This window comes from Piliocolobus tephrosceles, chromosome 11, assembly GCF_002776525.5.
Source record: "Piliocolobus tephrosceles isolate RC106 chromosome 11, ASM277652v3, whole genome shotgun sequence".
Taxonomy (NCBI): domain Eukaryota; kingdom Metazoa; phylum Chordata; class Mammalia; order Primates; family Cercopithecidae; genus Piliocolobus; species Piliocolobus tephrosceles.
The window spans coordinates 112083949-112110525 of NC_045444.1; the positions used below are offsets into that span (position 1 = coordinate 112083949).

The window sequence follows — 26577 nt, forward strand, 5'->3', positions numbered from 1 at the left end:
CCAGCTAATTTTTTGTATTTTTAGTAGAGACAGGGTTTCACTATGTTGGCCAGGCTGGTCTCAAACTCCTGACCTCAGGCGATACACTCACCTCAGCCTCCCAAAGTGCTGGGATTACAGGTTTGAGCCACTGTGCCTGGCTCACAAATAGTGTTTTTATGGGAAAAAAAGTCACTTCCCCAAAAAACTTTGACATCACTATTTAATTGAGTCTTATGATTAGTTTGGGGCTTATTAGTAGTTTTAAATAATTATCAAAATTTGTACCAGTTCTATAGAAAATATGTGAAAAATATACACTTCTATTGTGGCTAGATATATATTTTATAAAAATCAGAAGCATTCTCTGGGTTTCTATTATGTTACAGCCACTGTTCTACGATCTGAGAGTACAAGGACAAAAAAGATATCCTTATGTTTAAGTGCTCAAAGTCTAGAGCAAGACAGACAAATAAATAACTGCAGTATACTGTGTGTTTCAGTCAGGATTCTCTAGAGAGATAGAACCAATAGGATATATAGATAAAAATATATAAAGAGATTTATTATGAGGGATTAGTTCACATAATTATGGAGGCAGAAAAGTCTCATTATCTGCTTTCTGCAAGTTGTAGGCCCAGGAAAGAAAATGGCAGAGTTCTAGTCCAAGCTCAAAGGCCTGAGAACTAGGGGAGTCAATGGTACAAGTCCCAATCTGAGTCAAAAATCCCAAAAGCCAGAATGCAGATGTCCAAGTGCAAGAGAAGAAAGATGTCCCAGCTCAAGAAGAGAGAGTAAATTCACCCTTTATTATCTGTTCCATTCTACTCAAATCCTCAACAAATTGGATAATACCCACCCATCTAGGTGAGGGTGATTTTCTTTACTTAGCGCAGAAATTCAGATACTAATCTCTTCCAGAAATACCCTCACATATACACCCATAAATAATGTTTTACCAGCTATCTGGGCATTCCTTAACCCAGTCAAGCTGACACATAAAATCACGTGTGTTATATAAAAATATGAATACTATGGGAAAGAGAAGATGTCTTAATCCATTTTGTGTTTCTGGGTACACGAGACTGGGTAATCTATAAAGAGAATACATATTATGAGGCTGGCTAATTTATTAAGAAACGAGGTGTATTTGCCTCATGGTTCTGCAGGCTGGGAAGTTCAAGAAGCATGGAGCTGGCTTCTGCTCATCATGAGGTTGGAGCTTCTGTACTGGGTCAAAATGTGATAGAAGTTCAAAGGGGAAGTAGATATGTATGAAGAGGCAAAACTCAACGGGCATCTGGCTTTATAAGAACCCACGCTCTCAGGAGCCAGTCTAGTCTCACCAAAGTGAGAACCCACTCACTACCTCAAGAACAGCAGCAAGCCATTCATGAGGATTCACCCCCATGACCCAGACCCTTCCCACTAGGCCCCACCTCCCAACACTGCTGCATTGGGGATGAGATTTCAACATGAGTTTTGGTGGAAACAAGCTATTTCCAAATCACAGCTGAAGAGAAATCAGTTAGTTCTTCCTGGAACAATGTGATTTTAGCAGCAATAATTGGGGGTTTTTGGTGGATAAAATAATATTTGCTTGAAGAAGTAATATGTGAGCTAGAACTTGAAACAAAGAGTTGCTCACCAGGAAGATGAAGAAAAAAGCCGGCCTTCTGGATAAAACCCTAAAGGTCTATGGGATGGAACAAAGTATGTTTGGTATAAAGGATGAGGGAAGATTGAAGAAACTGCAAAGGTAGGTGGTGACAAGATAGCAAAAGTCCCGAAGGGCCTTGTTATTAATTAGAAAGCCTTTCAGCTATGAAGTATAAATTACCAGAGGCTTAAGCAATAATAGCCTTTGTTTGCACCCATAGCATCAAGCCTCGAGGTAGGCAGTTCCAGGTGTTTTGCAGCCGTTCAGGAATGTCAAGGACCCAGGAACTTTGTATCCTTCAATTCTTCTGTTCTGCTACCCTTGATAATAGTTTTTATGATGACAAAGCTGATGTACTACACAGTTCTGGGCATCATACCTCAGAAGACTCTCCGTTTCATCTAATTGTTCAGAATTGGGAAACATCTTCTCTGGTCCAATCTCTGAGTGAAGGAGAATGGGATTTCCATGGGCCTGTAGAGAACCCTTTTCTGCCTAAATCAAGAGCCCTTTGCCTTCCATCTGGAAATGAAATCAAAATCCTATTAGCAGGGATAAAGGGGGAATGATGTTGCATAAGCAGTAGACGGTGTCTGCCATGTTGTAATTAGGTTTTTAAGTTTATGTGGTGGATATTTTGTAGTTATTTACTATTTTTTAAAGATAGGAATAATGTCATTCAGTTTACATCATGGAACACCCAATGATGACTCTGTGACTTAAATCTGGGTGATTGGGAAGTCATTTACTGAGATAGAGACAGTCAATGTGAGATGTGGAGCAAGGTTTACGAGGGAAAATCAGGACTTACATTTTGACCATGTTAAGTTAGAAATGCTCTGGAACATCAAATTGAGAAGCCAGTAGATTGTTCAGATTACAGATCTGTAGCTAAAGAGATTGAGTGGCTTCGAGACTGAGACTAGACTCCTCTGGCATGGTTAGAACAGTAAGACTGCATGAGTCTAAACTAGGAGAGCAGGAAATTCAGATGACACCCTGGGGAAATCCAGATATTTCAAAATGTGGGCAAAAGAAGAAGAACCTGTGAAAGAATTAGTTCATAATTAAACTTTTTTGAACACTTAGTTACATATAAATTGATAAACATGTACTGTACAGTGTCTTTACACTTTGATACGAATATTCTAATAAATTCAGAATGTAAACAGAATTTATACCATACTTTCACTGTCTTCCACGTCAAAACCCCAAAGCATCTCTTTTGGTTTACAGCACCTAAAATCTGCCCTCCTGAGTTTTTTAGCGCTGTTTGTAAAGCTGGAAATTGTCTACTGACCAGAAGAAATGACATACATATTTTGAGTCCCTCTGATTCTTTATCTTAGAAGGAGGTAGACAAAGATGGAAGAAGAAATAACTTCTGTCAAGTTTTAAATAATGAGATCGTTGTATTCATATTAGAAGAAATGCAAAACAGAGCAGCAAGTATAGAGTTACATATATAATATCAGTGCATGCCAACTGCTTATGTGAAAGTGAAACTCAAATTAATGTTACCATTACTTGAACCTCTAGTCTACCCTTCTACTACTTTTCAGGAAAGAAAAGGGGAAAGGGAAAAATGTTGCGTTGTTAGCTTTTATTTTTCTGAAGAGAAAGAACCTAAATGGTGCCAGTTCTGAACTAGAAAATGCCATAGTTCGACTGGCAAAATGTAGAGAGTATCTAAGGTTCACACTCACCTTTGGTGTTTTTTTGTTGTTGGGTTTGTGTGTGTGTGTGTGTGTGTGTGCGCGTGCGCGTGCACGATGGAGTCTTACCCTGTCACCCAGGCTGGAGTGCAATGGCGTGATCTCAGCTCACTGAAACCTCCGCCTCCGGGTTCAAGCGATCCTCCGCCTTCAGCCTCCTGAGTAGCTAGGATTACAGGCGCCCACTACCCTGCCTGGCTAATTTTGGTATTTTTAGTAGAGACGGGTTTTCACCATGTTGATCAGGCTAGTTTCGAACTCCTGACCTCAGGTGATCCACCTGTCTAAGCGGCCTCCCGAAGTGCTGAGATTGCCCGGCCACCTTTGGTGTTTTAAACAAACCATGCGCTACTTGAATATTCATCACTGAGATGGTCTTTGTCCAAAATAAGCAAGTAGCTACATCAAGAGGGAGTTTTAGACTCTGTTTTGGAACAGAAGACAGTGAGTCAGTATTAACTGTTTTTCCTTCTTTTCTTTACACTTCCTCATCATTATTGCCTCCTCGTCCCTGGATACTCAACTTCATACCTCACACTAGAGAGGAAAGAAGATTCAACGTATAAACTCCTCCTTTCTCTGTCAACTTTCTGCTTCTGCATCTATCTCTCTCTGCCTCACCTCCACACTGATATACACACAAACTTCACCAGTCACAGACTATTGCTTTACCAAAAGTAGTTTAGCCACTTGAAATGGTTGTTCTTAACAGCTCTTTTGAGGAATGAAGGAATTGCTGAAGTAAAGCAAATGTGTCAGGAGATCTCAATTCTAATTAACATTACCACTGGTTGCTGGGGTACTTTATTAAAGTCACTGTTGTTTAGTAAATCAGAGATTCCCCAGAGGGTGATTCTTGAAGGCAGTGGAGAACTGGGACCCAAATGCTCATGAACATAATAGGAAAGCGTGAGGAGATTATAAGAGTAAATATGGTATTGACAAAAACTCAGATTTCAATCACTGAACCCATTAACAAATAGTTTCCACACAGCTAGTATCTGACTCTGTTATGGTTTCTGGGGGTACGCACACTTACCCCCCATAGCTACGTAAAATACAATCTCTGACACTCAAAGATTTTACTATGCTTCTTTATGACACAGAACTATTGAACACAAATTAATTAGGTTATAATTAAATGTATTATTTTTATTATCTACTGCTTACTATACATTAAAAATCATTCAGAGAATGATTAATTAGTGTAGGCTTGAAAAATGATGGAGAGATTAATGGAAGACATGGAGTCTTAAGCCAGGATTATTCCAGATCTTCTTATGAATCATTATGATTATCAATTGAGTGGAAAGAGAATTTTCCACATGGGATGAAAAAGGTGAAGAGACACACCTGCCCTGGCTTCGCCTCGCCAGGCCACCCTGACAGAAGTGTTTTTGGAAGTAAACTCAGCCCTTGACTTATGAACAAAGTGGTATCATACCCACACGTGCACATAGACATATATAGGCACACAGGGTTTAAAGTGTAACATTTAAATCTAAACCAGAATGAAAACCTTATAAAAGGAAGGATCGACTATATTGTAAAATCCTTGGCTTCTGCGTGTTCAACTTTCTGTGCTTCTGCTGTTCTGAAAAGGTCCGAGATGCTAATTGAGATGCCTTCAGGACAGACAGGTATCATTAGCAAGTGAAGCGGGAAAGATGCCTTTCTTCACATATTTTCCTTATACATGAAGCACAGAAATGTACTTCACTCCCACAAAGGAAAATGTTTTTCCCACTTTTCTTGAAACTTGAAGCCTTTTTGTTCTAAGTTCTATATTCCCACATTTGTTAGGAGCATTGCTAAGGAGAAATATTTTTCCATTACAAGGAGAATCTATGCAAGCTGATGCACCTCAGGACTCAATGATGGAAATGCACATGACCTGGAAAGCACAGGGGCACCCCAAGTGGACAAAAGCTACTCAGGGCCTGCTGATGCTGCCATGAGAAATGCTCACCCAAGGTTCCCAGATTTTATTGCTATTATGTGAAATCTCCCAACTTTTAAATGTAGTTCAATTTTTAGAAAACATTGAGTAGAATAATTCACTACTTTTAGCTGGGTAAGACTCGAAGACCCCACACTTGCATTTTCTGGTTTGTAAAATCAAGTGGTGACCATTAAGTTGAAGCATGGATTTGACCCTGTGGCACCGAGAAGCTGCTTTCTACTGGAAGCAGCGGGTCCCAGTAGATAACTTGCCCTCTTGGCTTTTATTTTCCAGAAGCTGCTGCTCCTGGACAAGGAAATGCTAGCAATAGGAACACTGATCAGAGAGAGACATGCAGTCTTTGATGGTCAGGGAAGGAAGGGGGAATTCCTTAGCACTAAAGGAGGAACAGAGGTTTAGAATTCTATGAATAGTGAGGACCAGCAGCCTTCATAGCACCTTGCAAAATGGCATGACCTCTAACTGGTAGAGAAGTTGGATGGGATAGAGTTTGCATAGGCTAGGCTTTATGCACCATGGTTCTAACCTTCAAAATATGGAATTCTGTACTTCAAGGGGCTCTTTGTGCTTATACAGTAGACCCCCCTGTGACAACCAGTGTGAGCTAAAGAGTAGGAGGACCATATTACATATTCTGCTCTGCAGAACAGTTCTGGGACTTCATGACCCATTGTAAGGAAGCATTTTCCATCATCATTTATGATTCAGTCCTTCATATCCAAGAGGAGTCTTGTACACACAAGTTCAGAAAAGTAAAAAACAGATGCAGATTTGATTTCATTTAAAGAAAACAAAAAAAATGCCATTTCTTGCACACCATGCTTGTAAATTCTATACTAATTATAAATGCATGCATAAGGTATAATGTAGTGGTTGAGCACCAAATGGTTAGGCAACCTGCAAATCTGGATTTAAATCCTGATTCTATTTTGTTGAAGACAGTGAGAGCTCTGGCTGCAACATGACACTTTACACACCCAAGCCATGGTTCATAAGACATTTGCAGTCATAATTCATCTGCTGGTCACTACCTTAAAGATTGAAGAGATCACAGAGACCTTAAGGGGTTATTCAAAGGCTCAAAAGTGGAGACTCAGGAAGATGTGGCAAAATGGGGGCCATTTACAATAAACAGCAGAGCTGGGATTCAGAAATGGAACTGCAATTGAACTCAAGAGCACAGTCTTTGAATACTGAATTTCTTTCAGTTGATTTATAAGAAAGATGATTTTCTCTTGAAATTTCTAAAACATATTTCCTGTACTTTACTTGATAACACTGAAATGACTGGCTCACTTTGCTGATAAACTTCCTGACAGCAATAACTGAAAGCCATTTATGCTTCAGCCTTCATATCCAAGAAGACTCCCATGCACACAAGTTTAGAGAGGTGATAAACAGGCAAGCCATGCAGAATTGGGCAGCAGGACTGTGAGCTGAAGAACAGTACTCATGATGGTCCTTCCTGGTAGACCATAATAAATTGGCATAGTTTTCTTTTTTTAGTGTGTAAGTAAATCATGCTTGGCAACAATATTAATGAATTAATATTTTGGTGTCAATTATTTGATGAAATAACAAAACACTGCTATGACCCACTTTCTCTATCTTTACAGAAGAGATCAAGTAAATCTCACTGTGTAGGTTATGATGAGGATTAAATTAAAAAATGGGTGGAAATGCTTGGTACAAAGCCGGTTTGTAATAGCTAGTAGGCAAACGTTTATTCTGTTCCCATTCAATTTTACTGGAAAAATACCTGTCTTTTTCTAGGACCAAGACTAGATGTTTTCTTTTGAAAATCAGCACGTTGCAAATGATAAGATATGTCTTTAGCAAAACATAATATAAGTGGTTATGAGGCTACTGTTAGTGCAACAATGTATGCTTCATTGACTTGTGCATTTTTCAACAAAGATTTCTGGCCAGTGTGATGACCCTTTTTGGATTTCCTTGAGTCTGCATTTATAGATGGAATTTGGAGGAAGAATGAGGTGCAGGCCTTAAGACTCAGTTGCTGCATTGTACACAGTTATCAAAGAAGTAATCCTAATCTCTCACAATGCTTCTGTTCTGCTTAGAAGCAATGAATAGGATTTAAAACCAGGTTGTCAAGGATGTGGGAATCACAAGAAATATTGATGTCTGCAAATGTATACATCTTCTCTAATAAATATCCAACCTGAGATTCATTTATCTGTTCCTTTAGTCATTTATTCCCTTTGTGTTTATTTTCTAACTAAAATTTCTTCAACATCTACTTTGTGTTGTACAGGGGATGGGGAGGACAGGGATATATATAGTATACCCTAGACTCATATTCTAGCAGGTAAATCAGAAAATAAAACAACTGATTATTCCAAAGAGTGTTATAAGTGAGCAAGCACAACTGGCCAAAGGGAAGGCCATTCAAACAAGTTCCCTGGAGAATGGGACAGTAAATTCGATACTAGTATGATGAGTAGGAGCCAGGCAAATAAGAGAGGATAGAGTGTTTCCTGCAGCTCACTCAGGAGTGTGGATAAAAACTTTGCTTTTAGAACCTGGTTAATATTCAACTTTTTAATATATCTGCATAATTTCTAAGCTGTGCCTTCTTTTCTTTCTTTCATTTCTTCATGTGGCCCAGCTCCTTCAGGACACCAAGGTTGATCCTAATGGTCCTAATTATTCCCCTCTCCCTATATTCATGCCCTTGGTAATGTGCTTTCATAGCTCTTTATCAAGAAGTCAAGTTAATTTCGTATCCCTTGAATCTAGACTGGCCTTGAGTCTTGCATTGACCAACAGAGTGACATGGAAGTGACCATGTATCAGTTCTGAGCGTTGGCCTCATGAGGTGTGAATGCTTTCATTGTTTTTTTCCAACCCTGCCACCACCATGTGAACAAGCCTGGGCTCGCCTGTTGGAGGATGAAATACAATAGAGGAGAACCCCCCAAAATGTGAGAAAGCACAGCATGGTATAGCAGAACCATCTACTTGACCCACGTTTGACTAGAGATGGCATGAGTGAGCCTGGCTGAGACCAGAAAAACCACCCAACAGACCCATAGACTCATGAGCAAAACTCAATGAGTGTCATTGTAAGACACTGAGTTTGGGTGTGGTGTGACACAGATACCATGATCTGTTTGTATTTTGCTATTTGTCTTCCAAGTGAAAATGCTTTATTGCTTTATTATTATTAGGTAATAGTATAGTAGTATAATAACAGGTAAGTAGAGTATGCTCATTGACAAAAAGTTAAAGTAAAAAATGAACCCCTACTCGCCCGCCTTTTCCTTCACCATCTCCTAAATATTCCTAAATAAATACTTTAGGAAGTATTTATTGTGTTAAACCATCATGTTTTATAGTTTAGGGACTGAGTATTGATAAGGAGTATGAGTTCTCTGTTATATTCGTTTTTATTATGCAACAGGAACAGCAAACCGATCTGATGGAGTTCGGGTGTTCATTGTAATTTAGACTTCGCTGTAGGCTGTTCTCTAACTTCCTGCTTGGCTCCACTTCAGCCCCAGGCAGCTGTGAACTTCCAGAGCTACGACCCTCAAGGCTGCCTTTCTGCGCAGTCAGATCATGCACCAGAATACAATTCTCCACATCTGTTCTCCTTTCCAGTTCTAATTGGGTGCTTGGTGACTTCCCCGGGGAACATTTACCGGGTTCTGCTGCCTGGCTCTGTTCACTGCTTTCTCACTCTGCAGTTTCATTCTCCCTTTCTAAATTCGAGGAGCAAATGTGTAACAGAATTATCATTTGGAGGGACCTGGGAGGGTACCATAAGCTGTATCCCCAAGAGTCCCACTTTTATTTCTCTGTGGAAAACTGTCACTTCTGCTGGCTAGAATGCGTGCTTATCAGATAAAGTTTTATTTGGATTTCTCCTGCTACTGGTAGTATGGCTTTGAGAAACAAATACTGGTAGTATGGCTTTGAGAAAAGGAGAACTGGGAGGGAGTTAACCATTTAAAATGGTCAAAGCCTGTCTTTCTAGAGTTTGAATGTAAACAAACAGGGTACAAATGCAAAAGGCTAATTACAAAATAATAGAAGATAATGACTCTCACATTCCAAGGCAAAAAGCTTGACTGCAGAAACAGAGCTTGCAAAGGAGATGATCAAAATGAATACTGTTGTCCTTAACTGAACCCTCATTTCTAGCCTAATAAAGTAGTTAGAGGCTGAGAGAGACAGAGACTGGATATTAGAATTTCAGATAGACTCTGTGTGTGTGGGGTGTGTGGTGTGTGTGAGAGAGAGACAGAGACAGACACACACACACACATACACACACACACATACACACATACACACACACACACATACATACACACACACACACATACACACACACACATACACACACACATACACACACACACACATACACACAGAGAGAGGGAGAGATGTGTCCATCCCAATAGAAGAGGGGTGAGAAGTGTCTCCCCCAGTGGAAAGTCAAATACGATACTTAAATGGAACCACTCAGAAAACTTGATATTGTTTCTAACAGTTTGAGGGACAGGGTGGAAGAACAAAGCACAAGACTGGGTGAACGGTCTATGACCACAGAGAAAGTTGCTTAGCAAGTAACTGTTCGGCCGCTGATGGTGGGTTAAAGATGTGTATAAAGTGTGTTTTCTATGGATCAGATTTGGTCCTGAAGAGGAACCTTGGAGGTGGCCTAGATGATGAGAGTGCCTGGGGCAGCCAGGACTCTCGGGAAGTGTTTCAAGGTGCCCTACAGGATATCCAGTTGCCCCCAGAGACATAGAGTGAGCAACCATGGTGTCTCCAGGTGAGAGATGGCCAACCAATCAGAGGAGTCCTTCAGGGACCCTGGAAAGCACCCCAAGAAGACAGAGCTTCAGTGTCAAACACCTTCCCCAGCGAGATGGGGAGAGATGCTAGCCCGTGCCAGGCCCTTGAAGAACCTTTCCTTCCCCCATCTCTCCTGCTCTCTCCTGTTTCTGCCCAGATGAGAGCAGGCATTGTGGGGACCAAGTTGGGAACAGAGATGGAAGAACAGGGAGAGGAGGCCGAGACAGAGGCCATCTCTTCTGTTGCCGGGAGGTGTCCGAAAGTGGGCCAAGGGAGAAGTGTTTCCTTGAGATAATGTTCATAGTTTTCATTGCCCATAAGTAACTGGGCACTTAAACTATTACTTCAATAAGACTTTTTGTAACTTAAAGAAACTGAAAGATTTTTAATCATCAAAGTGAAAAAAAAAAGTCCTGGGACTCAGTAGAGAGTTTCTCTAAAGCACAAGAAAGACCTTCGCTCCCATAGAACAGGTTGGTGCAGCTCTGGCTTCCAGGGAGAAAAAAATAAAACAGTTTTCTGATGCATATAAGATCCTGTATGTTCAAACAAACAGTTAAATTGACAAGTTTAAAGAGAACAGACTCGGGTATAATTTTTAAAAATTGCTTTAATGTTATAGCAGATTATATGTAACCTGAGTTGTGGAATTTAAGTTTATTACCTTTGTGGGTTATCTGGGACCTGTTTAAAAGAATTCCTTATTTTTATTATCCCAAAACTTTTAAAATGCCTTTATGTGTACTTTCTCATTTGTCCTTCACAAAAACCTGGGCATAAGTGGGCTGGTATCATTATCTGACATTTTTTTCTTTTTCTTTTTTTTTTGGTGATAAAACTGAGGCTCAAGAGAAATCAAGTCAATTGCCCAGATTCACTGATAAGTAGTAGACTCAAATAAATGAACTTTGGGTTTCTGACTCTTACTACAGCTCTCTTCCCATGATTTAATTTGGCTGGGTTTCTCTATTTCCACCTCCGTGCTCCCGGGTTTATTCATGTATTCACATTCACTTATTCATAATTTCATTTATTCATCTATTTTATTCAATATAAAATTACCAACCATTGGGTACATGCCAGTGAGAGAGAGAGCCATTACAGTAATGACAAAAGTTTAAAACTGTAATTACAATTGGTGATGAAAGGAGAGTGACAGGGTGCTTCCTTTAGAGTGTGTTTCAAGGCATCCTAATAACCTGGGGACTGAGCTCTCAAGGAGAATTAGGAGGAAGAGCAATCAAGGAAGAGGACGTAGGAGATGCCAGAACTCTGTGATGCCATGACCCACATAATTGAGGAGCTAAAAGGAGGAGAGAGAAGAAGCTGAGAACCTGACAAGCGTGAGGGTGAGCCAGCCACATCCATGACTTGGGTCTTACCTGAAAATGACAGGAAGCCATTTATGAATTTTTAACTCAGAGCTTATGTCATCACATATACAGAGACAGCTAATTTATGATCATCCTAAACCAAGGGAAAGCGATTTATGAAGATCAACATGAACAGGCTACCCCGAATAACCTACCTTATAAATCCGAAGAACTGTTATCTCTGCTCTTAATGAGATTTCACCTTTCCTACAGACCTCATTGAGAGGTGTTTTTAACGGATTGTTGGTATCTATAAAAATTAATTATTGAGTACCTGAGCAGCCATGTTACACATGTGTTTTTGTTGTTTTTTCAAACATCAGCAACATTATGTATGCTTGTCTTTCTTTGGTCCAGTCGTTTACTCACTCTTGTGAGAACACTATGAGGTGACGAAAGGATGACCCCCACCTTCAAGGAGCTTATTTGTGCCTATGATCTCAGTTGATTTTATACAGCAAGGGGTCCTTCGTGCCTCTGATTCCATAAAACAGGGAACTAGTCCAAGTCTTTCCTGTTTAATATTTTGTGACATTTCATCAAACTTTTGTGTTCTTGTTCTCATTTTTTTTCGAGGAAGGTGGTTAGCTAAAGTTACGGAACCAGCCTAGAGTCAAGGAATTTGCTGATATTAACTGATGTGTGTGTACATATATAAAGCCATGAGGCTACTTACGGGTTTTAAACATAAGTTTCATATAATTAGATTTGCACAGTCAGCTAATTACCTATTACCATATTTTATATATGCATTATATTCGTACACACACATATTTCCCCTTCAACTTGGTTTCTGCTAAACACATGCATAGAATATGATACTGTATACTATATAGATACCCTGAACATTGCTAGAAAAAAATACAACTTGATAGTAATTTCGTTCTCAATAGAGAAATTCTGAATGCCAACTATTCTCTGGTTCTTTTGGGGAAAATAATTAGGTAGAAATCATTTGGATAATGCGGAAAGTGCCTTTCCTTGCCTTGCCTCTCAATACAAGATTAATTCTGCTTGAGAACGACGATGACAGTGTGCTGGCTCCAGTTTTGACTGTAGTATCAGTGACTGGTGTCTGTCACTGCAGGGCGGTGGCTCCACCCTGTGCCGTCTCCTGGTGGAGTCCACCCTGACATTGCTCCTAGACTGCAGCTATTGGCTTCCTTTGGAAAGGCCCTGTGGAGATGCTGCACCAACAGTGTTCACAAAGAACGCCCTTTCTGTTTCGGTGAAAAGTCACAAAAGACATTATAAAATAGAAGACTCTGTCTGACTTATGCCAGGCATTTACAGAGACTAGTCTGGAAGTTTTGTAATCAGCCCAGAATAGGTAATAAATAATATGTTTATTGCCATCTACTGTCCAATATAGGAACTGCAATCCCTCAAATGCGCGCGCGCGCGCACACACACTTTTTTTTTTTTTTTTTTTTTTTTTTTTTTTTTTTGGTTATGAAGCACTCAGTTGAAAACTAGTCAATGCAGGCTAGGCGCAGTGGCTCATGTCTGTAATCCCAGCACTTTGGGAGGCCAAGGTGGGTGGATCACAAGGTCAGGAGTTCAAGACCAGCCTGGCCAACATGGTGAAACCCTGTCTATACTAAAAATACAAAAACTAACTGGGCACATGCCTGTAATCCCAACTACTTGTGAGGCTGAGACAGGAGAATTGTTTGAACCAGGACCCGGGAGGCAGAGGTTGCAGTGAGCCGAGATGGGGCCACTGGACTCCTCCAGCCTGGGCTACAGAGCGAAACTCCATCTCAGAAAATAAAAAAGAGAAAACTGATCAATGCATTTTAGGTTTTTTTTTCTGGAAACATGGGGAAGGTGAAGAGATGGAGAAACATGGCTTTTTATCCACATGAAACATACAAATCTTCTTTTAGAGTGGCCTCATTCTTTAAAATATTATTTAGAATAATTCAGCCAATAAATGCTCAATGAGTCCTTATTAAGGATCTGTTATCATGTTACTCAGGGAAATATTCTGAGGAAAGAGACATGGTTCCTGCTTTCAAAGAGCATGGAGTTTAGTAGAGGAGGAAAGGGAAGGAAGGACCAAGTGTACCAGGTGGAGTGAAGTAGCATGATTAAAATGCTACAGTAGGAGAAAGCAGGGAGCTTAGGATAACCCGATGCAGTGTGCTGGGGGCAAGACTACTGATGAGGCTGGTTGTATAAACTAAGCTGTGTGTACCAGTGTGAGGAAGTGGTGTGTAATTTATTATAAGCAGGGAAGTTAAAAGATCAGATTGACCCCCGAGCAATAAAAACCACTAACACTTCTTGTGATTTTAGTACCTTCTTTTTGCCATGGAAAAATCTTAACATTTATTATCTTATTGAATTCTTACAGCAATCCTGTGAACTAGGTACCATTATTTCTCCCATTTTATCTGTGAACAAACAAGTGTAGAGAGGTCAAGCAAATTTCTCCTGGTCGTTCAGCTAGGAAGTGATGAGAGTTTAGCAGACCTTGTGAAAAGATCTACCTCTTTCTCAAAAGCTCCAGCGGAAGTGTGAAAGCCACTCTCACTGACTAACTTGGGTCACATGTCCATCCCTGTACCAGTCAATGAGACCAAGGGGATAGAATGATTGATTGGATGAACTTGAGTCATGTGGCCACTTCTGGAGATAGAGTTGAAGTCAGTTCTTACTGCAGAATCATAAGAACTAAGATAACTGGTGATACTGTTCTCTGAAGAAAAATCAAATTACATTGCAGAAAAAGAGGAAATGGATTTTAGACAGAGAAAAATGACAAATGACCATTAACCCTCATAAATTTTTATTTTTAAATAAATTTTTATAGGTGTTTAAAAACTATTTACTACCAAAACTTTTATCAACAGCGTTAAAACATTTTAACAAATAACAAACTTGAGTTATGCATAATTCTGTCAACATTGTTACTAAAAAACAAATACACAGACAAACAAAAACAAAAATGCTGACCAGAAAAGAGTAAAAGAAATGGCCCTTAATAAACTAGCTCATGATTAATCGAGAGTGACTTTGAGGTCATTCAATTATTTTAACAAATTTCATTTACTAGACTCAAAGAATCAATGAGTAGAACCTTGAAATTTCCTTCTTGTTATAGATGATAAAAAAATCCCCTGAGAGTTCGTATATCTTCCCTTAGGTCTCATGGGCAGAAAACAGTGTTTCTTGGATTTTGCCATAGAGATTTTTCCAGGAAAGCATTTCCTAACTGGTGGTTCCCAAATCCCTTGAAATATTCGAAGGATTTTGCATGTTCCTTGCGCTTAAACATGACATTTTCCTGTGTTTTATTGATTTAAAATACACAACTGGCAAATTAATTGTATAAAAAGTTACCTTTTTAATAGAACTCTTTGGGGACAGACTGTGTAAAGCAACGGTTCTCAAACACCGGCCTCAGGACACCTTTTGTTCTTAAAATTATTGAGGGCCCCAAAGACTTTCCTTTATAAGAATTAAGTATAACAATATCTATCATATTACAAATTAAAATCGGAAACTTAAAATATTATCTAGTAATTAAAAATTTAAAAACAAACCTGTAGTATGTTAGCATAAATAACATTTTTCTCAAAAAATAACTATTTTCTAAAACTATAACAAATGGTGAGCAGGTTGAATTTGTCTTACATTTGCAAGAATCTTTTTAATGTCTGATTCAAGAGAACATAGACAGCATTTCTTATCTTTTTTGGATTCAATCTATTGTAATATTTTGCTTTGGTTAAATATATCATAAAAATCTGTCCTTATACAGATGTGTAGTTGAAAAGGGAGAAATACTTAAATAGCTTGTTTATATAATTGTGGATATTCTTTTTTAATACCATTCCAGAACTAAATGAATAGTAGTTTCTTAAAGGTTAGTGGCAATGTTAGCTGTATATCAATAAACTCACCATGCTGTCTTACATTTAAATCTATTGCTCTATCTTGAACTGTAAAATGCAGTGTTTTACCCATCATAATTTATAACATTGTGCATTTAGAAAATAGCAGTTCATTAAGTCATATGGCTCTTCCATGTGTTGACACATTTTGTTATAAAAATCAATATATCACATTTGTTAATATCACTAGTGATCTCATAAAACTAGCCTTTAAATATTAGGATAATCTCAGGCTCACAGTGGTGGGTAAAACCTTTTTCAAAATTTTAATTTTCGCTTGAAAGCTCAAATTTATTTTTGTTGACAGATGCTGTCAGTTGCCTTCTTTGAAGAAATAGACTCACTCCATTCATTTTCAAAAAAAAAAAAAAAAAAATCTGCCAAATATCCAAGTCTATTTGTTAGTAGAAAACAAATACTTACTAGTATAGTTTAGTGCTGCTCCTTCGATGTGTGAAAGTGGCAGCCGATTTATCCATTGGTTTGAGACTTTCAATGTATTTGTCAATACAGTAAAAAAGCAAATAACATCTTAATATTTTTATGAAACAGTTTTGACCTTATGCTCTGTCCCCCAAAGCATCTTAGGGACCCCCAGGACTTCTGCTATAAAGTGAACAAGCATAACCACTACTGGAGATCAGGTTGAAGTTCTCTGCCATGGAGGATTTGAGTGGGTACAGTCTTAGATTAGGCTTATTCATAGCCAGACATTGCTTAGTTTATATCTGTAATTGTCAGTTGGCTCAAGGCAAAAGTATAAGGAACATGGCCATTGTGATAGAACACAGTAATGAGGACCATCAGTGTTATAATAACTGGTCACACTTTCTCTCACAATGTTTGCTCTTTGACAAAGTACAAAATTCAATGGTATAAAGAGGAAATACCATTAGTATTATATCCAGTTTTGCTTTTCACCTATTAGGAGTAAAGACTTGCCACATCACAAGGTGGGTTATCTACAAAATGTAACCTTGGCATTTCCTTTTTATGATTTTATTACTTAGAAGCAAAATATAATGTATTTTTAAATAGGTCAAGTGATTCTTGTGATGCATTCATTTATAACATCAGGTGACAAAAGGATTTTGTTTGTTTGTACATTGTATTTTTGATGCCATAAAACAAAGTGAAATGTCTGTCTCCATGGGAATGTATATTTGATCCTTTACAACTATGATATGACTTTTTGAGTTTATATTGAAGCTGATGAATTTTCCTTATATAATGATTTTTAAAATAATTAAGGAGCATGATTGACTGTTAAATGGAAACTATGTTGTTTTTTCATATATACTTTAATTCACTTTTAATGTGAAAAAAGTATTATTTGAAAATAAAAGCACATTTTCATATTCAGCTGAAGTGATGACTATCCCAAGGTGTTTTAGAAATTATACATTATTATGAAAGAGGCTGTCAAATAAAAAATGTTAATGCTTCACTACACTATGTTGCCTTGGATGAAACCAGCTATGCATTGCAGCATCTTGGGCATCCCTGTGTTTTGTGTAGTATGATTTATATGCTCTGTACATAAAAGATGGAAGACAAGGAATATAATGGGTACATTGGATCATGAGCTGCCACCACATTGCCACCTTACTTTTCTCTGGGTTTCAGGTCTTCAGCAGAATTCTAGTGTTCCCCAAAAGAGTCATCAATTATTCCAACATCAATAGTTTTACTATCCAACACTTCTGTCCTAAATAACACTAGGACCTCAGTCCATGGCTACAGGATCCCGGGCATCATTCACAGCTATGCAAATCTCAGCTATCTCCCCAGAGGAAAACTCCTTGAAAAGCTGAGGTGTGGGGATGGGGGAGCAGAGAGAGAGAGAAGCTACTCCCAAGATAGATTCTTGCATCCTGTTTTCTTTCTTTTCTCCATGGTCACAAAATGATCACGGCAGTTATCAGATTAGTTTTATCTTTTCATCTCCATAGTCACTATGCCTAGGTCTACCACCTTTTCAGAGATCTATAAAATATTTAATATTTTTAAAAAGTCATAGCACCAAAATTCCAAAACTGCCACATTCACATTAATGTTTAAATCAGTAAAAAAGTGTGACATAGTTCAATGTAATTGTTAAATTTAATATTAAAGCAATTCCATTCAATTTTGAAATAATCTCTAGACTACATTGTCAAATCCTGTAAGGATTCCTGAGTGTGCACAATGACTGTTTAGAAGTCATAGCCAATCATAATTAATTGGATTATTCACAGTCTAACAATTTCAAAAAAAAAATAAAAATTCAAATTATATTCAGGAAAAAAATTACATTTAGTGTAGAACACAAGGGCATATTACTATGTTCACCTTGATGTGTGATGGGAGCCTCAAACGAAGTGTTCAGAATGCTGGAAAATTTTAATACAGTCCTGGCAAAACTGCCCCTTTGGATTCAAGTGTCAGTTTATCTCAAATAGCACATGTGTTATTAAAAAAATAAAAAAGTCTTTCCCAGAAATTAGAGTTGCAATGGGCATACGTTGGCATATAAAATAAATAAATAAATTTTTAAAAGCCACTCTGTGACTTCTATGTAACCCAAATCATTGATTAGAAACTTTCAGCATTATTAGCTACTTGAGGGACTCATTATGTCTTTGCTAGTAGAGCAAAAATGTTATGTATTGAAAAAAATGGAAAAAAGATATGTGTCCTCAGAATTTGACTGATTTTATTTATTTAATGCTAGATGAAATTGTTCTTTCGTGTATGAAAATACACCAATCTTAGATGGTTATGCAAATACAGTGGTTGAGAATGGTCATTTATCTTTTTTTCTGGAAACAAATAGAGCTCCAATACTCACAGTAATAGCAACAGACACTGTGGAGATGATCCTCTAACAATACTAATGACATAATACTGAACAAAAATTCAATTTTCCTTAAGGGAAAGATGAGAAATGATTATCTTAGAAAAAAAAAAAAGCAATGAAAGTTTATATCTATTAAGAATGAAAAGAAAGGCCAGGCACGGTTGCTCATGCCTGTAATCCCAACACTTTGGGAGACCGAGGTGGGCAGATCACCTGAGGTCAGGGGTTTGAGACCAGCTTGGCTAACATGATGAAACCTTGTCTCTACTGAAAATACAGAAGATTAGCTGGTCGTGGTGGCAAGCACCTGTAGTCCCAGCTTCTCTGGAGGCTGAGGCAAGAGAATTGCTTGAACCCAGAAGGCGGAAGTTGCAGTGAGCTGAGATCGCGTCACTGCACTCCAGCCTGGGCGGGAAACAAAACAAAACAAAACAAAACACAAACTGTGTTCCACCCTCCCTCTCTCCTTCTCTCCTTCCTTCCATCCTTTCCCTTCTTTTTTCTTCTGTCTTCCTTTTCCTTCCTATTTCCCTCCTCCACCTCCTCTCCCTCTTTCTGAATCAACCTCATTCTCATTTTTTTCTTATTCTCTTTACACTTGATCTTCACTAAAATGCACACGTGAGTCAACTTTTACTTCTAGGATGATACTAGAAGAGTTCTTAAAGGAAAATTTTCCTTGGACATAGGAAGAACAAGTGCCTTCTAGTTAATAATTAATCTCTTAATTGGGTAAATTTTCCTTGGGGTAGGAAAGCTCTGTCTTAGATCTCTTTGGAGGCATGTGCCCATTGTTTGTAGACCCCAAAATTCTTGGCAATTATCTATCAAAATTGCAGATCAAAACTTATTGTTTCCAGGGTCATGGCTCCTCAGCCTCACTATTCAAGTCTCAAAGAGCATTGCATTTCCAAAGGTAGGTGAGCCAAACATTGCGCTTTGATGTTACAGGCCTAAAGGGTCTCTGAGAGGCTTGATTATAATTTGAATCTTTTCTAGAATTTTCAGGATTGCTTCAGATAATTCTTTTGGTCAAAGGTAGGTGAGCTGAACAATTGGACTTTGATGTCACAGGACTAAAGGATCTCTGAAAGGCTTGGTTATAATTAGAGTCTTTTCTAGGATTTTCGTGATTGCTTCAGGTAATTCTTTTGGTCAAAGAAACCTTGGTGGATACAACCTCGTAAGGATTTGTTTCATCATCCCTGTCTCAGAAACACCATAGGAAATTCCAAATACATTTAGGTTAAGAATCATGTGAAACTGAAAGAAGATCCAAAATAAGTGAGATAAACAAAAATCTCACCATTTAAAAAATGTTCCTGCTGGCTGGGCACGGTGGCTCGTGCCTGTAATCCTAGCACTTTGGGATGCCAAGGCGGGCAGATCACCTGGGGTCGGGAGTCCCAGACCAGCCTGACCAACGTGGAGAAAACCTGTCTCTACTAGAAATACAAAATTATCCAGGCGTGGTGACGCCTGCCTGTAATCCCAGCTACTCAGGAGGCTGAGACAGGAGAATTGGTTGAACCCGGGAGGCAGAGGTTGTGGTGGGCCGAGATTGTGCCTTTGCACTCCAGTCTGGGCAACAATAGCAGAACTCCATCTCAAAAAACAAACAAACAAAAAAACAAACCTGCCATGTGATACCATTAAGCAGCAGTGTTATGGAGTGTGTGTGTGTGTGTGTGTATATGTGTGTGTGTGTGTGTGTGTATCTGCCTGTGTATGTACATTATGAATATATGGTAATGATCCTAGTCTGTCCCTGCATGTGGAGTCATATTCTATGCTATTAGACCACTGGGTGACCTGACTCTAGAACTAGCCCACACAGGGTGCTTTGCTAGTAGTTTGATTTGCCATGTTCATTGGGTGGTTAGTGGTTTATATTGCAGTTCCTAAGGGGACTTGATGAACCTAGACATGATCTGGACTGGCATGCTATGGGGGTAAAGCAAGATGTTTCCAGGTCAGGGTGACATAGGGAGTTTGCTTGAATTTTGATGAGGCATAATCTGTGCACTGGAGATAATGTTGTCTACAATGGAAACAGGTTGAGTTGGTCTGACCAGAAACCCACAAAAGGGGAAATTAATCTTTAGGTACCTTAGGTGATATAAAAGCCTTTGATCTGGTTAAATAATCTTTTTTCATCAGATGATAATGTCTTCAACATAAACTGGAAAAAATCTCTATAGCAAATAATTCTTATTTCTCATCCTTTTCTAGGAAAAAAAAAAAATACTGAATTTTCTCATTCCATGTGACCAAATGTGCTAAGCTAGTCATGGCATGTATGGAAACATTGGCTTATTATGGAAACATGTCAACCAGGGTTCTGATGGATGCTTTGCTTATTGTTTTATATAATGAAGGATGATTCCTTAAGGTATGCAAGGATTGAGGAATCCTGGGAAATGAGGTTAATTTATAAGTTACCAGGATATTGTATCTATGTCATCATATGAGACACTTGTGTTTAAACAGCCTCAGAGAGAATCCAGTGGTATTTTCAAGAATGGGGGGGCAGACATTAAAACCCGCACACAATCAAGGGAGAATGTTCAAATGCCATACCTCTGTAGGAGCCCAGAGGGTCACATTCCCTCTAACTGGAATCGCTGCCTTAATAAGTAGGGGAGAGAGGCTTGAAGCTAGGTCTTATAACATATTCTTTGTTACGTCATTACCTCCTTGCTTTGAGGAGTTGCAGTGACCTTTTCTAGGTTAATTTGAGTATCTTCAGTGAAAGAAAAATACATAATAATAGAATGCTTACTAGGTGGTTCCTACCAGCAAAAATGCTGAAAACCACAGCAAGCAGTGCAAATGCTATTTAAGTGATAAGGCAGTTCAGAAGAGAGAAAGAAGAAAACAAGATCACAGGATGCTTTATAATAAAAGTACACTTTGAAGTAGGTCTTAGAAAATGGTGAGATACGGTTTGATTGAAGTCCATGCTTGGCAACAACTTGAGGTGAAAGATGGAAGAATCAAAAGTGGATACCAAGAGGGTAGACCAAATTTTATATATATATGTGTGTGTGTGTGTATATATATATTTATATTATATATATATGTATGTGTGTGTATATATATATTTATATTATATATATATGTGTGTATATATATTTATATTATGTATATGTATGTGTGTGTGTGTGTGTGTGTATATATATATATGGAATTTATTTTATTTTATTTTTTTTTGAGATGAAGTTTTGCTCTTGTTGCCCAGGACGGAATGCAATGGCATGGTTTTGGTTCAGTGCAACCTCTGGGTTCAAGTGATTCTCCTGCCTCAGCCTCCTGAGTAGCTGGGATTACTAGCATCCACCACCACACCCAGCTAAATTTTGTATTTTTAGTAGAGACAGGGTTTCACCATGTTAGCTAGGCTAGTCTCGAACTCCTGACCTCAGGTGATCTGCCCACCTTGGCCTCCCAAAGTGCTGGGATTACAGGTATGAGTCACTGCACCGGGCCCAAATCATATATATTTTAGGAAGCAAAAAGCAGTGGAAAATAGAGTGGACCTGATCAGATGGAGCCAGGTCACAGAGGACCTCTGGAAATTAGACAATTGAAAGTTTTTTTACAAGATGAGGGGCCTATAGTAATCTAGGAAACACAGTCTGCATCGTGTCCAAGTCAGATTTGAGCAGAGAGATTATGGGGAAGTTTCTGAGATGAGTTGAGATAACTACAGGAGCCATGGCAAGGAGGAAAAAAAGCAAATTCCAACAGGACTAAATTTACAGAGAGAGGAAAAGAAAGCTCTGAACTGAAAAAGGACAAGATCTGGACCCTAAGCCTTTAGGAAAATGGAGGTGATGTTTTTACTATACATAGGAAAAGTAGAAGGAAGATCCAAGACATTGAGAAGAAGCTAGAACTTGGTTTGCATCCCGAGACAATGAAGACAGCCTAGTGACCAGGAAGCACAGGGGCTCAAAATCAAACAGCATGGGAAGGGGACAGAGCTATGGGAACCTGCATGTGACTCCAAGGGAAAACACATCTTTGAAACCATGAGAATGTTGATGTTCTTAAGAGAGAAAGTGCGGAGAGAAAAGGCCAAGCAAGGCACAAGTTGATAAAGCTAAAAGGACATGACACTGGGTTGAGAGTGAGGTGAAGGAATGCATATCACAGACGGAAAGGGAGTCATTTTCCAGAAAGGGAATGTAGTCGACTTGATTAAAAGTAGAAGGAAGAATAGAGGTAAGGGTCACCATGCACGTACATGTGCAAGTGCGTGTGTGTGTGTGTGTGTAGGGGATGAGAGCCAGCATTCACTAAAAGCACTTGTTATATGTCTGGTGTTTTTCTATGAATTTTGCATGTAATTCAGTTTATCTGTTTACTTAGCACTAGTTCAACTCTTCTCCACTAACCTGGAAACCAGGATATTTCACTATTACTATTTCCTTATAATATGCAAGCAATAAATTCTGAAATGCTTTTGACTCTGGATCAGTCAGAAAGTAAGTTTGTGGATCCAGGATCCTTCCCACTTCAGATTTTGCTGCCCATTCAGTCCTGCTGGCAGGTGTTAATTCCTGCAGCTTCTTCAGGGTCTCTCCTTGCCCTGCTCCCCAGAACACAGTGGATACTCTGATAAATGATACCACGGCACTCTCTACTTCTTCCTTCTAACATATTTCCTAATTTTCAGCAAATGATTTTAGATTTAATGTCTCTCCCCTGAGAATACATAAATGTCATTAGAATATGGAGTCTCCAACTCCTGAGCTCAAGTGATCCACCCGCATCAGCCCCACAAAGCGTTGAGATTATAGATATAAGCCATCGTGACCGGCCCATCATTTATTGTTTAAAGCCTATGTTTACTGCATAGACTGTGCACTCCCTATTGCATATTGCATATTGCACTATTGCCATAGGGTAATACTGGAATTTTGGTCACTACTCTCTGGCAAGTTCCTGGCACATAGTAGGCATAAAATACATAGATGACGAATGTTGAGTTAGTGACTAAATTCATTTTATTTGAGAAGAACTAAAACTTAAATAATGAAAACAATTGTCTAAGATCATACACCTAGCAGAGTCAGATTCAAAATTAGCTCTAAGTCCAAACCTTGTTTATTGTCTTTTATTGTTTTCCTCTAAATCAGAAGTACAGAGAAAATACTATTTGATTTGCCAAGAAAGAAAACTATTAGTTCCCTTAGGAGAATAATTTTAATAGAGAGGTGAAGCATTGTTGAATAGGTGGAAACAGGACTGAGAGAGGAAAGGTGCATATGGGTGAGAGTGTATGAGTCTGTGTGTAAGTAGGCGTAAGCTTACTCATTCTGTGTGTCTGCATGTTGTGTCTGAGAGGGGTTGGGAGTGGAGGAGTGGAAGGCAATTGATGGAAACTGAAGTTGGCAGTGAACCATTCATGCAATGCAGATATAGTCAATGCTTTTCTCTGAAGTGCGATTCATATAGAAATGGCATAAGGATAGTGCACCTCCCCAGCGTGAGCAACACAGTTTCTTTTCTTCCAACAGAATTGAGCACAGTCTGGTTCTCTGGCACCTGTGTCAGTTCTCAGTACCATAGTTACGTCATATCATTTAAAACGAGTTGTTTGATGAGTTTCATTTTTAGGTCAAGTTTATAAAGAAAGACTTTTTGAAAAGCACTTGCTTATTTATTAGGCAAAGACTGAACTTGGAGAACCTTAGATTTCTAATTTGTAAGTTGAGGGTATTGATAGCTAACTCTGTAGCTCCAAAGAGAGTTCTTAGGATTAGAGATAATTTAGGTGTAATTCCTCACAGAAGCTGGAATGCACTAAGCCCTCAAAAACCAACAGCTCACATTGAAGTTTGTGATAAAATGCAAATGTCCATTTTTCTTTCTATGACTTCTTTTTCCTTTATCAAATATCTTCAAATATGACTTTAAATTCATCATCTCTACCTCCCATATATCCTGTAATTTCTGGATGAAGGGAACTCTTTCAGTCCTCAAATTGTAATCTCTAAAGCATCTTGTCAGTGGCCTAGGCAGCTAATTTGGGCTCCTCAAATTAGAGAAGAGGTAGGAGAAAGCTTTTTAATTTGGAAAAATAATATTATGAAAGATAGCAAAAGTCTTGGAAGACAGTTATAAAATTTAATGCAAATCAAGATAAGTTGAAGAAATGTTACATTGAAAACATGATGATAGCATTCATGGAAGGAAGGAAAGCAGAACATTTGGAGAAGGGAGATAAGACATTTTAGGACACAGAAATCCTATGGACCAAAGCTAAAAGTGAACACTCAAAATAGTCATGATACTTGCTTGTTCCCCTAATGGGTTGTTGCTCCAGGGATGACTCCATAGAAACCAACCCCAAGTGGGGTAAAATCTGCAAGGGCGCAAGGCCTGTGCTTCTGAGATTTCTTCCCCAGAAGGTGATCTGGGAATAAAGCTCCTTTTAGAGTCAACTGTTATGAAAGTGTTTTATCACCCGCTAATGATTAGCAAACATCAGGAGCATTTTGTATATTCCAAGAATAACTAACAAAACAAAGAGGAAGACTGAAAAGCCACTTCATTATTTCAGATGTCAGTCAGCTAATATTGTGTCTTTTTCCCCTTGTTTCCAGAGCCTAAAGTAAGCTGCAAATTAGGCCGGTCTGCGTCGACGTCAGGTGTGCCTCCTCCATCAGTTGCTCCTCTCAGGCAAACCAGTGACCTGCAACAGAGCCAGGTACCATCATCGTTAGCCAATCGTGATTGACTTCCTGTGATGCAACTTGCCAAATGCTTCCCACCTCTGTCTGTCCTGTTGCTGTAGACAACTTTCGCATTTGCTTTTATTTTTCTATGTGTGTATGGGTTGGGGGACGCGGGGGATGAGTTCTGGCAGTCTGTGTTTTCATTTGAAAAAGAATGTGTTTCTTCCTTGTGATTGGTGGTGAAACTTTCTTTGCTGTTTGTTACCAAATCGTTTTTGTCTCTGGTTTCCATCATTCTGTAATATAAATGTTGTAAACTTGTACTATATGTATTGGCTTAGTGGTTATTTTTTAAATTCTTTCTCTCTTTCATGTTTTGTGTACTTTTATATTGTCTCTGAAAATTTATCAATATTTGATAAATTTATCTACTTTGTTTTATGTAGATTTCTTTTTAAATGTTTTGTCCACAACACTTGCACAGATGTTGTCATTGAATTTGTACATATTTCTTAGCTCTTATCCTATTATACTGTAATATTTCTGGTGGTTTTATTTTTATTTAGCTTGGAGCATGACTGTAAGACACTGTTGAATATTGATGTCCTTATAAATATTCACATCCCGATTCATTTGGATTGAGTATGGCAGCTAGTCTTTCTTCTTTCTTAGGCTATAGAGACAAATTGACTGGCCAGATAACCTAGATATTTAACAAAAACTACAGATTATTAATAAGGCAACCTTTAAATAAATGACTTTTCTCTCTTATACCAACAATATCAGAAATGTTCTCAGAAAGGGAATGTAAGTGCTCATGCATGGTAAATGAGATCTTAATTATCACTTGGAGAAATGAGACAAGAAATAAAGGCATAAACTGAAATGTCATTTAATACTTTACAGTATAATATATTGCTGTGATGTTTGTTTGGGTACGTGGTTGTGGATGCGGAATTAGTATGGGGAAAAATCACTACACATAAATGTCCTATCTTTAGCTCACCCAATAGGAATACAATACATTGACTTAATTTGTGAGGTTTAATTGTTGTTACTGTTAAGTATTATGGGTGTTAAGTAGGGTGGTGTCATTCTGCTGTGGTTTCTCTCTGCTTCCTAGCTTTAATCTTTGCATTCATGAAACTCCTCTGAAATAGTAACTTATAAAACACTGATGATACCTCCAAGGGAACTGCCCATTACTGATGAGCAAATTATATATTCATCTATTATTTTAAATGTCAGGCTATTTTAAAAACATAACTAAGTAGAATAATTGCATTTTTCTCTAATGAGAGACATTGTGCCTCTTCGTATTTTTGTCTGACTTGAATATGCAAAAGAGTTGATTTATAAATACATGAGGTATCTGCAAATACAAGAAATGAGATGCTTCTCTCAAGGGTATCTCAAGTACCATTTAGAATTTCTTGTGTCTTAATTTAAAATGTAAATGCCTTTATATAAATGTTAAATGCCTTTATAACTAAATGTACTAACTCAAACACTTTTTGGATATAAAAGAAGTAGAAACAGTAAGACACTGAATAAAATAAATAAGCTAAACTGCCAACTTAGCTGATTAAAGCTATTCCAAAAATATTGTACTTACCAACATTTAAAGCTTAAA

At 38.3% G+C, this 26577-nt stretch overlaps 1 protein-coding gene across 1 annotated transcript in view; it reads left to right on the forward strand.

Annotated features, from left to right (window-relative positions):
* NYAP2 (neuronal tyrosine-phosphorylated phosphoinositide-3-kinase adaptor 2) overlaps window positions 1–26577 on the forward strand; it is a 286916-nt gene that overhangs the window by 212324 nt on the left and 48015 nt on the right. Inside the window, exon 7 of the mRNA XM_023217531.2 lies at window positions 24873–24976. Within this exon, the coding sequence (XP_023073299.2) occupies window positions 24873–24976 (104 nt within the window). The remainder of the gene's footprint in view (window positions 1–24872; window positions 24977–26577) is intronic.